Consider the following 11,373-nt stretch of genomic DNA (forward strand, 5'->3'; position numbering starts at 1 on the left):
GTTAAAATATTATATGAACTATTTTAGAGTTAATATAGCAAAGAGGGCGTTTGGTCTAGTGGTATGATTCTCGCTTTGGGTGCGAGAGGTCCCGAGTTCGATTCTCGGAACGCCCCTCTTACTTTTTTGTTATTTTCAAGACGTTGTTGGCATGGATTATATGTTCGTCTCGTGCACACTATGTAATAGTATAATCTCTTCCATTTTATGCTTTTATATGTAACAGTGGATCCATCGTTTACAAAAATCTCTGTATATAGATAACAATGAAATCACATTATAAAATTGAGTTGAATCATTACGTAACACACTCAGCTCAATTTAACTTATGGCTACGAAACAATATTAAATCATTGAATTCATTACTCACCAACACTAATGTAACGTTTACTAATTGAATTCTTTGGTTCAAGAGGTGAATTGACAAGCAGTCACATGTTACCTTCCAATCTAGTTTCTTGTTCATGCATTGAAAGTCTCCTTATTGCTGTTGGCACTACATAACCCAAACTTCAAACAAAACTCTTTTGAGAGATGTGTGTGCAAAGTTTTAAAAACGCAATTAAAGTGTTCGATGAAATGCCTCAGAAGAAACATGTAACTGCTTGCTCAAAACTAAATCAAACCGATTCAGCCACAACAAAGTTAATGATCTCACTAAGCAGATTCTCAAATAAGTCAAAACGATACACCATTGTCTGAAATCATATCACCTTAAAAGCCCTACTTATTCATTCGCCAAAACCTTCCAATCTTAAGACAGAGAGACATGTGTTTTAGAACTACAATAACATCGCACGAGTAAGAAAATGGTAACCTCGTTGACTCAAACCAATCAAATCTCCGATCACTTTTTATCTTCACCGAAAAGTAGACGGAGACGAGAAGCAAAGACGCCGGAAGAGTCAATCGATGCTTGATGAAGAAGATCGCTTTTGATTTTACTCATACGATCCGTCAAACTATCTTGTTCCTTCTTGAGAACAGCAGTGTCTTCCTCCAGATCGTGAATTCGGTACTTCTGACTTACCGATCGGAAACTCAGAAGCAAAATCCCAGTCATGGCGGCGAACTGGAAGAAGCTTTGCTTGTTTTTCTTCACATTCTCGAAGAATCCAGAAGCAACAGCGGTTAAAGCCTTCGCCGGATCTTTCCCGGTGAGAGGATCAACAGATCCCTGTGGCGCAGACGAAGCCATTTTCGGTGTCTAATGAACAAAAGAGGAAACAAGCTGAGAGTGAGAGCTAGAGAAAAGGGTTTCGAAAAGGCTTGGGCTTTTGATGTTATCAAGTGAAGCCCAATAAGTTATTTCTATTGTTTAAGAGTAGTGATTTGATACAGCCTCTGATGTACTTGGAAGGTTATAAAATGCAAAGTGCAAACAGACAAAAATTTAGGTTAAAAAAAATTATGATGAGATGAATGAAATTCATGGAAGAACAAAACTGTTATAGCATAAAAATCATATAATCAAGCATTTAGAATTAACATAATACAATGTTTAAAGCAACATTCATCTATGATTTAACATTAAACCAATGGGTTTCTTTTTTTTGTCTTATTTATTTGTATTGTTTTATTAAAACGTATTTTCCCGTTGTTCATTATCAGTGTTTAATCTTGATGATGATGGGTTCATCTTGTTTGAAAATAATGTTTGGATATATATGTCAACAAATCCTAAGAAGCCAGATGGCGAAATATTGAAATATTCGTATTATTGTGATAAACATTATCTGCTGGTTTTAGTATTTGCCCACTTTCTCTTCCTCTTATGCATGTCATCATTTGAAACTTTTTTGACAATTCGAGGTGATCATGTGAATAACGTAATCACCAAACGTAAGAGTGAGTATACGATGAGTGTTATGGGATAACCAAATGAAATCCTCCTACACACACAACTTACACAAACTCGAAAACATTTAAGTATAAACCATATGCAAACTTTATATAAAAGATAGAATGAAATTACAAAATAAAGGATCAAATGCAATCAACGAAAGCCACAATAACAACTTAAAAGAGAAAGATAATGATCACAAAACACAGCGAATGTCCCACTCCCACATCATTATTCATTCTTTAACCATTTTGCTTAATCATCAGACTCTTTTTCTTTCTTCACTTCCTCTTCAGTGGTCTTGGCATGATAACCTGGAAGCTTCTCTTTGATCTTTTCCAAAATCCCCTTCTTCTCCTCCGGATGTTCCACTGGAAGCTCCGTCGTAGGCTCCACCGGATGCTCCGTTACAACCAACGGCGTGGACGTGACAGCTGGTGAATCCTCTGCTTTCTCGTCGTGGTGACCAGGAAGCTTCTCCTTGATCTTCTCAACTAATCCTTTCTTCTCTTCCTCGGGATGGTCATGCTCCACCACACTCTCCGACACTGGTACCGGGATGGTAGTGGAAACTGGTACATCATCCTCTGCTGTCTTGTCGTGGTGTCCTGGGAGCTTCTCCTTGATCTTCTCCACTAGTCCTTTCTTATCTTCCTCTCCTTCAACGATCTTCTTCTTCTTCTCCTTCTTTTCCTCACCTTCTTCATCGCTCGACTGTTAGGTATTCAAATTTCAAGAACCATGAGTATGATTATTGGTTCAATCAAAAGATCTATAAAACTAATCTAAATCTTATATATATATCATGATCTCTTATCAACCATTTCGATCAAACAAAATTTCATAAATTTTTACTTACAGAGGAAGAAGAGCTGTTGGATCGGTGAAGCTTTTCGATGACACTAGGCTTGTTCTCCTCATCTTCCTCGGTCTTTTCTTGAAGCTCCTCTAGCAGAGTAATCTTGTTCTCCTTCACTTCCTCGTGCTCCGCAGCTAACTCCGGTTCAGAGATCTGAGCCTTATGATCGAACTCAGACTCGAGCGTCGTTGTCTCTTGAGGTTTCACTTCCTCTTCCTTCTTCCCCAAGAAATCAAACAATCCACGATCCGTAACCTCTGTTGTCGTCGCTGGTGATTCCTCTGTTGCGACCGTTGGTGTCTCGTGCTCGGGAACGTTGTTCTTGTACTCCTCAGCCATAGTTAATCTTGATTTGATTAAAAGTTTATATAGTAAATAGAAAATATGAGAAAATTTCAAGACTTGTGTAGTTGCTTTAAGATGGTTTTGTGAATGAGTAATGTTTGTGATGAGATAAGAGAGAGTGGGGTTTTTATAGTGTCAAGAGAAGGGTCCAGGCCAACGCGGAGGTAACGCTGTAAAGATTTAATTATTTTTAAAATGATCCAAAAAGATGGATATTTATTTCTTGAATTGTATAATGACCCCTCTTATTTCTTGAAGTCGGTAGATGAATATCATGATATCAGTATCACCACTTTTTTCTTAATTTAAACGATATATGTTTTTAATATATAGATGAAGAGTTAAACTAATATTAGATAATCGCATAGTCATGTACTTTTATCAACAGAAGCTGTATCGAACTATGGTCTATGGTTTTGTTTTGGATTAATCAATGGTCTATGGTTACGTGGTTGAAGTACATCCTTTTAATCTATTATTGTATTGCATTTTATCAGATTTAAAAGGATAACAGATGTATAATTTAAAGAGTTTCAATGGACTTGGCATATATGTTATGTAGTTGTTTGGAATTTGAATTTGATGTTGTGTCACCATCCTATTATTTCAAACTTTTTGTAACAAAAAACAACAAAACACTACATAATTTGCCCGGAAATAGAAGTTAACAATTTTTTAAAACCTTTTTCTTGATTTTTATTTTAAATCGTTTTGACATTTTACTTCACTTACTTGTTGAAAAATATTATATAAAAAGCATATGAAAGAAATTTCAAACTTCAAAAGTGATGTTTCCAACTCTTTTAAGACTTTCAGGTTGTATCTGTAAAATATACTATAAATAAAGGGGCAAATTAAAAGGGAAGAATTATAACCGAACTATTAAGTATTAACAGAATTATCTAGCCAAAGGATCAGTACTAAATGGAAAGACTAATTATACAATAGAAGTTAGGACGAATTAGAAGAAAAACAGAATAATGTAGAAGGCATGAATTGAACCAATAATTTACTGACACGTATTAAAAGAGGTGGGAACGGGCCCACACATGGAGCTGAATGGTCGGCTTTGATTGGCTTTAAGCATAGATGTCGGTCATGTGGGCCATTAGACACGTCGGCTAAAGCTAGATTGCAGATATTTTTCGGGTAAATTACTAACATGCCATTACTCCTCTAATCCTTTTTTTTTTTTTTTTTTTTTTTGTCACTCCTCTAATCCTTTTTAAGAATTAAGACGTTACCAAAAGAATGTACATGCAGCATAGCAGATTTTAATTTTGAAATCAATTTGTTTTTATAAGTATAACAGTTTAGGTAAGGGATGTCGTTTTGTGCCTTGTATGATAACAGACGAAAGCTTTTTCCTTATAAAATTTAACAGATGGGGCATTTGAGAACGCACAATTTCGGATTTTGCTTAAATTCATTAAATTATATGAATCGTGCTCGGTTGAAAGATTTAAGACGTTGTGCCACTTGATAAATTGAGACGTTTCATGAACACGCAACCCGTAATTAACAGACCGAATTTTAAAAAGTTTAGGCATTGGGGTGGTCACTCTACCGACACATGATACCAAACAAAGCAATCGTTTTCGTTTGCTACATTGATTTAATTAATCTGTTACGTTAAACTTTACAACAAATATTTTTGTGCACCACATGTAAACTTACCTGAGCTTAAAAGGAAAAAACAAAAACGAAAAAATCTAGTTTTCTTATAGAAATGTCAAATGTTACTGTATATGACTAAAAACAATATTAAACTGAATCTAAAGTTCTAAATCATTATCAAACCGGTTTCTATTTATTTTAAACTGAAAATCTATAAAATTGACCCCAAAATATGATAATGTTATGTGCCAAGAATTTACCAATTAGACTATCGAAACTCTTTCTTTTAATAATTGAAAAGTCCATTGCCTAGTTCACTACTATGAAGAAGTAATCACTACTTTCGTTTATGAACAAATATACTATAGATTCATAAATGTGATATTGAACCGGTCTATTGTTATGACTTATGAATATAGCTATATTCACTGAAATCTATATATTTCAAATGGTAAAAGAATTTTCATACTATAAAATATTATAGCTCTATTCACTGAAATCTATATATTTTAAATGGTAAAAACATTTAAATTTAGCATATAATTTGGTTAACTGAAATCCATTAAAAAAAAGAGAGGTTCATACAGTAATCTTACTATCCCCATGAGGCCATGACTTGTGGCGGAACGGACTAATTTCAGGTGAAATTATTGAATCACCATATATTTAATCTAACTCTTGCATGCTTTTTTCATCAAAATTTCTGATTTTCTTTACATAAAAACTTTTCATGAGAATTTATCCATTGAAGCTCCATTGAGTAAACAAGTGTTTCCCCATAGATAAAATAATTTTATAGATTTTAGACACAAATGATCTAACTCTAAACACAAACTTGGAGAACAGCTAGAAAGACAAAATAAAAGAGACAATGATCAACAAAAAACAAAAAACAACATAAGTCCCACTCCCACATCATTATTATTCACTCTTATCATATTTTTCTCTTAATCAGACACTTTTTCTTTCTTCTCTTCCTCTCCAGTGGTCTTGGCGTGATAACCTGGAAGCTTCTCTTTGATCTTGTCCATAAATCCCTTCTTCTCCTCCGGGATGTCAGCAATCGGTGTTGCTGTTTCAACCAGCGGTGTGGTGTTGACGACTTGTGAATCCTCTGGTTTCTTGCTGTGGCCTGGAAGCTTCTCCTTGATCTTATCCATAAACCCTTTCTTCTCTTCTTCCTCTGGTTTGTGATCCTCTACCGAATGTGGTGCTGGCATGGTGGTGACGACTGGTACATCATCACCCCCTGGTTTCTCTCCGAGTGGAAACTTCTCCTTAATCCTGTCCATTACTCCTTGATTCTCTTCTTCCACTGTTTTCACATGATCTCCTTCAACAATCTTCTTCTTTTTCTCCTTCTTCTTCTTCTCACCGTCTTCACCTTCTTCATCACTCGACTGTTCATGAATATTCAAAATTTCAAAACCATGAGTTTGTTTTCAAGATTTAACCAAGAAAAACTACAAACTAGTCAAACTTTTACTTACAGAGGAAGAAGAGCTGTTGGATCGGTGGAGTTTGTCGAGGAGACTTGGCTTGTTTTCTTCTTCCTCCTCGTGCTTCTGGTGAAGCTGCTCGAGAAGAGTAGGCTTATGTTCCTCTTCTTCGTGCTTGGCCACAAACGACTCTGGTTCAGAGATCTGAGTCTTGTGCTCAAACTCAGACGCGAGAGTCGTCGTTTCTTGAGGTTTAACTTCCTCCTTTTTCTTCAAGAAATCGAACATTCCCCGCTCCTTAATCTCTGGCGCCGATGATTCCTCTGTTGCAACCTTAGGGGTCTCCTGCTCTGGAACGGTGTTCTTGTACTCTTCTGCCATACTTAATCTTGATTCGATTGAACACTTAGCGTGAATGATAAAGAGAAACTAGAAATTTCGATTTGAGCTTTGAGTTGCTTTAAGATGGTTTTCAAGAGCTGTGTGATGAATATTGTTGTGATGAGTGGGACTTTATAGTGTGTGAAGTAGAGGGTCCAGGCCAACGCGGAGGTCACACGCTGTTAAAGATTTCATTAGTTTTTTAAATTATGGCAAAGGACGTTTACTATTTCTTAAGTTGCAGAGTGAACCCATTTTCTTTTACGTCGGTCGGTCGGTGGATGAATATCAATGAAATCACCCCATATTTTTTCTTAATTTAAGGATTTATGTTTTTAATATATTGATATAGAGTTAACTTATATTAGATATTTGCATAGTAATGTACTTTTAGTTCACGGGAGACGTATGGAAGTTTGGTTGCATGGTACTTCCTTCTAATTTATTGTTTGATTGTATATTATAACATTATATAGATATGATATATAATGTATAATTAATGAATTTGAATGGATTAGAATATATAATGTAGTGGTTTGAATTAGTGGTTGTGTCATTCTCACGATTTAAGTTTGCATACTATATGTTGAAATATAAACTCTTACAATAATTTTTGTGGGAAATATGTGTAATTTATAGACTTCATATATGTATCCAACTAGGAGAATTGGAGAAGAATGCATATATTATTTCCAATGTTAAGCAGATTCTTATGCACATAGAAAGCCTGTAGAGGAACTTCAAAGGGATGTTTCCAACTCATTTTGAGAATTTTAGGTTATCTCTCAAAGAAATAAAAGTAAGGGGATAAAATTGCAAGTCCTTCAAGAAAATGAATCATCTAAATAAATAGAGAGTAGATATGACCAAGTTATTCACAGGTTCAACTAGCCATAGCCATCATGCCACGTGAAAATAAATAATTGATAGGAAAAATACTACCTGTCAGTAAATAGAAAGACTATGGATGGATTAAGCCAATATATGGTAAACACGTGTCAAGAGAACGTTTCAGGAGCCCACAGATGGAACTGAATGGCCGGTTTTGATTGGTTTAAGCGTGGATGTCGGTCATGTGGGCCAATCGGACTTCTTATGCCACGTCGGCAGAAAATATCAATTGCAGAGACTTTCGGTGAATTAAGTTGACGTTAATCACCTTTTTAAGACGTTACAAAAAGAAAGTAAAAACATGCAGCAAAGTAAAATTTTATTTTTGACGAAGTAGGAAGCTCTCGAAGTAAATTTAATTTTTAAGATAAAGAAACGTTATTGAAATACTTAAAAGAATTTAATTTTATGTATGTAATGTGGTGTTGTTTGTCAGCTTATATTACTAACGTAAACTTCATTTAATTTGTCATTACATTTAAATAAGATTGAACAGATATACAAAAAAAAAAAAAAAAAAAAAGATTGAACAGATAGGGGGCATTGAGAAGGCACCATTTTCGGATTTTGCTTATAGATTATGAATCGTGTTCGGTTGAAAGATTCATCACAACGACGTGCCACTTAATAAAATGTGACGTTTTCATATACACGCAACTTGTAACATACCGATCGAATCTTTTATATTAGGCATTAGGATGGTCACTGTACCGACACATACCAAACAAAGCAATCGTTTTCATTTCTATATTGAACTAATTTTTATTTAATTAACAAATTATTTTGTCCACCTAGTCGTAGTGTTCAATTAGGACAAACCTCATCAAAATGGGAATATAAAAGAATTAGAAGTTTTAGAACCAACTAGAAAAGAGAAGAATCACTTGGAAATATGAGATCACATTACATGTTTTCATTAAAAAAAAATCCGATAGTAATAAAAAAATAAACAAACTAAATTCATGTGAAAACATCGCACAAAATTATCCCTCTAGAATTTCTACTTTTGAGTAGAATGAGATAATTGTACCCCAAAGATTAAACAATTTTATAGATCAAACACACAAATGATCCAACTCCATTAATTTTCGTACACGTAACGGCGACTATCCATAAACGAAACTCAAAATATTTTGTTTAGTTTAAGATCTCGACGGGCCCAATGTGTAATACATCATTACACTAACATGGGCTTCTAAAATCGAATCGGGTAAGGAACCGGAAAGTTAAAACCCGACCCGGGAATTTGACACCGAGACAGAGGGAAGGAGGAAGAGTCTACGCTAACGAACTTTAGACGAATCGAAACATTGTTTCGTCTCTGAATTTTTTTTTGAATCTCCAGAGTTGTTTCCCGTTGTTAGATTCATCGATTTCGAATCCTATCCCGAAGAATTGTTCTTCAATCTCGTGTTTCTCCGACGGCTTCTCCGGATATATCAGTCGACTGAGAAGAGAAGGATTTGTTTCGGTTGTGAAATCGGAGAATCGCTGCATAGGAAAGCGATGATAACAAGATCGAATCTAGCAGAGCAGCTGAGGGAATATCAGATTCGATCTAAGCATGATTGGGCTTCTGTCTCTTTCTTCTCGTCGACCTCGAATTTTTCTTCTTCTAGGTGAGGATTCATTGCCTTTTTATGATTCGAGATCTATGCATTTTTGGTTCTCCAATTTGTGTTTGTGTAGTTTGTTGTTACCGTAGAGCTGTGTTTTTCGCTGGATATTAGCTCTGGTTGAATAATGATTTAGAGAATTTGGAGTTGGTTACGTGAATTTGAACATGTGGAAGTTAGGGTTTGGGAGATCTGAATCTCAATAGAAACTCCTAAAATTTGTTAATTCAGAGTCGTGAATTCTGATTTAGAGAATTAAGCAACATTCGATATCATCTCTTTGTTAAATCTGCTCGAGTCATTGTCATTTGGAAGACATAGGAAATGGATTTTGATCTCTGTTTTAGATATCCTATATTTATTAGAGCATGGCAATGAAGGTTTGGTTGTCTATAGAAGGAAAGCATAAACTTTTCTGTAAGATAATTTCAGTTCATTGCACATCATGTTACTCTTTAGTACAATAAGGAAAATATGCATCCACTAAGAGTATGATTTGGTGTTCTGGCTCTATCAGTAATTATGTATGTTAAGTCACGCTAGCTTCCCTATGACCTTTATGAGACTTTTGACATTATTAATTCAGGCAAGATGAAGTTTGTTCTATAGGTAAAGTAGCTATTGGTCTTTGAATATAGTGTGTTTATTAGAGTCTTGCTACCATTCCGTGTTTGGTTAACTCGATTTTGTCTGATATAATGATGCTATTATTTTACTTTTAGTATGGGACTTCAACAGAATTTCATGCTTATCACTGTGTACTTGTAGAGGTTCGTAATATATAGATGGACAGAAGTAATGCACCCATGTGTTTTTTGGTTCCTCTAACCTCATGGACCTTCAAATCGACTTTTCACTCTTACCTACTATGTGGATCACTCCATTTTTAAGTTCAGGAGCTAATTATTGTAAAATATAATATATGTCACGTACTTGCCTATCCTAGTATACAAGTCCCACAGTGTTATGTAGTTAAGCCGATAGTACGTCTCGTTTTTCAAGATTCAGTCCCATTATATGATGCTAAATTGGTCGAAATTCTCTTCCTTCCATCTCTTACAATCATGATTGAGTCCTTTCTTGTTTGACTTCTACTTATCAAGCTTCACTAACATCTAGACATCTTCATGAGTTATACATTGTTAACAAGCTTCTATATCGTTTGATCCAGGGTGGATGTTGTAGTCTTTGTCATCTGGGAGCTAGTCATCTTAGCATTCTTCGTGTTTTCAGCGGTTTCCTTGTACTTCAAGCGGTTACAACTCGCATTCATCTTGGTATGTGTCACTTTGCTGCTACTAATTTGCATGAAGGTCACAAAGCAAGTGAGATTAGCCAGGAAGAAGAAGCGAAGGATGCTTCTTCCACTCTCTATGTAAAGACCAAACTATATGAGAAGTTGCAACCTTTTTCTCTTATTGAGCCTCAAAAAACTCACCTCCTGGTTGATCTTGCTGATCCAATTACGCGTTTTATGGATGGAAACGACAGTTATGCTCACGGAAAGGGTTGAGTAAGGCTAGGGTGGCTCAGCCAGGCGATTTCAGGATATAGGTTTAGAGTCAGATAATCATTTTTCTGATTAGCATGTGGCTGCAATCTGGTTTTGTTCAGAGAAATATGTGTTTCAAAGAGTTGAGTTTCATGTGTAATTGTGGGTTGTGAAATTCAGATGGTTTAGGGTAAACGAATGAGAAAAATAATATCCAAACTTGCATTATTTTCAGTGTCTCGAAGATTAGTTTTGTAATTTGTCTGTTTCGGCTTGTACTTGGTTTAGGCATGAAACAATAAAACCAATCTTTTCCCATAAACTTTTGTTTCAAATTACGGCTCAGACCTCATCTAACTACATACCACAAAGATGAAGATTCAGCAAATAGAAACTATAACGGTGTACTACTCGGGACTACACATAGTTGAAAAGTGAGGGCTTGTAGGATTTCATGTGATTTGAAGAAAAAGACAAGAAGAAATTAAAACAAGGGAGATAGATACACAAGAAAGTAAGAATAGAGAAGTTGAGGACGTGAATATATCAAAGAAAAGCAGCAGCAATTTGCTCTAAACGGTCACATCTCACATGCTCTATTGTCACCACCACATCTCCTTTTACCTTCTCACAAACTGATACTATGTGGCCTAAATTATATGTAAGTGTTGTTTACCATTCGCAATCAAAATCATTTTATGCACTATCTGTCTTCTTTTGTACCTCTCTAGTTTATTAATTAAAACAAAATTATTCTTGGAACGATCAGTTATAATATTAGGCACTAACACAATTTTTTAGCATATACATAGATTTGTTATTTTGTGGAAGTATCTTTTGTTCAATCTGTTTTTTGTAAAAAGATTTAAAGATTTGACAATTTGGTTTGC

The 11,373-nt window shown here is 35.2% G+C and overlaps 4 protein-coding genes, 1 long non-coding RNA gene and 1 other non-coding gene across 7 annotated transcripts; 2 read left to right on the top strand and 4 right to left on the bottom strand.

Annotated features, from left to right (window-relative positions):
- The first annotated feature begins 44 nt into the window (after positions 1–44).
- AT1G20420 lies at positions 45–116 on the top strand. The gene has a single exon. It is a non-coding gene; the product is annotated as a tRNA-Pro (tRNA).
- Positions 117–388: 272 nt separating this feature from the next.
- On the bottom strand, positions 389–1,287 carry AT1G20430 (uncharacterized protein). Its single transcript, NM_101893.3, has one exon. The coding sequence runs from the start codon at positions 1,196–1,198 to the stop codon at positions 848–850; it is 351 nt and encodes a 116-aa protein (NP_564113.1). The 5' UTR covers positions 1,199–1,287; the 3' UTR covers positions 389–847.
- A 498-nt stretch (positions 1,288–1,785) lies between these two features.
- Positions 1,786–4,250, bottom strand: COR47 (cold-regulated 47). The gene is made up of 2 exons (NM_101894.4): positions 2,703–4,250; positions 1,786–2,557 (listed from the first exon to the last, which is right to left on the bottom strand). The coding sequence occupies exons 1-2, from the start codon at positions 3,039–3,041 to the stop codon at positions 2,099–2,101; spliced, it is 798 nt and encodes a 265-aa protein (NP_173468.1). The 5' UTR covers positions 3,042–4,250; the 3' UTR covers positions 1,786–2,098.
- A 1,029-nt stretch (positions 4,251–5,279) lies between these two features.
- On the bottom strand, positions 5,280–6,983 carry ERD10 (Dehydrin family protein). Of its 2 annotated transcripts, none has more exons than NM_180616.3 (2): positions 6,155–6,983; positions 5,280–6,064 (listed from the first exon to the last, which is right to left on the bottom strand). In NM_180616.3, exons 1-2 carry the CDS (start codon positions 6,482–6,484, stop codon positions 5,612–5,614), a joined length of 783 nt encoding a protein of 260 aa, NP_850947.1. In that variant the 5' UTR covers positions 6,485–6,983; the 3' UTR covers positions 5,280–5,611. The 2 variants fall into 2 exon arrangements, with proteins under 2 accessions (NP_850947.1, NP_564114.2); NM_101895.3 differs by having other exon boundaries at positions 5,380–6,051; positions 6,145–6,983.
- A 1,334-nt stretch (positions 6,984–8,317) lies between these two features.
- On the top strand, positions 8,318–10,819 carry AT1G20460 (NADH-ubiquinone oxidoreductase chain). The gene is made up of 2 exons (NM_101896.2): positions 8,318–8,994; positions 10,163–10,819. Exons 1-2 carry the CDS (start codon positions 8,882–8,884, stop codon positions 10,368–10,370), a joined length of 321 nt encoding a protein of 106 aa, NP_173470.1. The 5' UTR covers positions 8,318–8,881; the 3' UTR covers positions 10,371–10,819.
- Positions 10,490–10,970, bottom strand: AT1G05553. Its single transcript, NR_138918.1, has one exon. It is a non-coding gene; the product is annotated as an other RNA (long non-coding RNA).
- Positions 10,971–11,373: the final 403 nt, after the last annotated feature.

This window comes from Arabidopsis thaliana (genome assembly GCF_000001735.4).
Source record: "Arabidopsis thaliana chromosome 1 sequence".
Lineage (NCBI taxonomy): Eukaryota > Viridiplantae > Streptophyta > Magnoliopsida > Brassicales > Brassicaceae > Arabidopsis > Arabidopsis thaliana.

Bases quoted from the DNA above. Each gene is read 5' to 3' on its own strand.
- AT1G20430 (NM_101893.3), bottom strand. From the start codon at position 1,198: ATGGCTTCGTCTGCGCCACAGGGATCTGTTGATCCTCTCACCGGGAAA.
- COR47 (NM_101894.4), bottom strand. From the start codon at position 3,041: ATGGCTGAGGAGTACAAGAACAACGTTCCCGAGCACGAGACACCAACG. The intron at 2,558-2,702 runs GTAAGTAAAAAT...AATACCTAACAG, and splicing joins CCAACAGCTCTTCTTCCTCT to TCGAGCGATGAAGAAGGTGA.
- ERD10 (NM_180616.3), bottom strand. From the start codon at position 6,484: ATGGCAGAAGAGTACAAGAACACCGTTCCAGAGCAGGAGACCCCTAAG. The intron at 6,065-6,154 runs GTAAGTAAAAGT...ATTCATGAACAG, and splicing joins CCAACAGCTCTTCTTCCTCT to TCGAGTGATGAAGAAGGTGA.
- AT1G20460 (NM_101896.2), top strand. From the start codon at position 8,882: ATGATAACAAGATCGAATCTAGCAGAGCAGCTGAGGGAATATCAGATT. The intron at 8,995-10,162 runs GTGAGGATTCAT...CGTTTGATCCAG, and splicing joins TCGAATTTTTCTTCTTCTAG to GGTGGATGTTGTAGTCTTTG.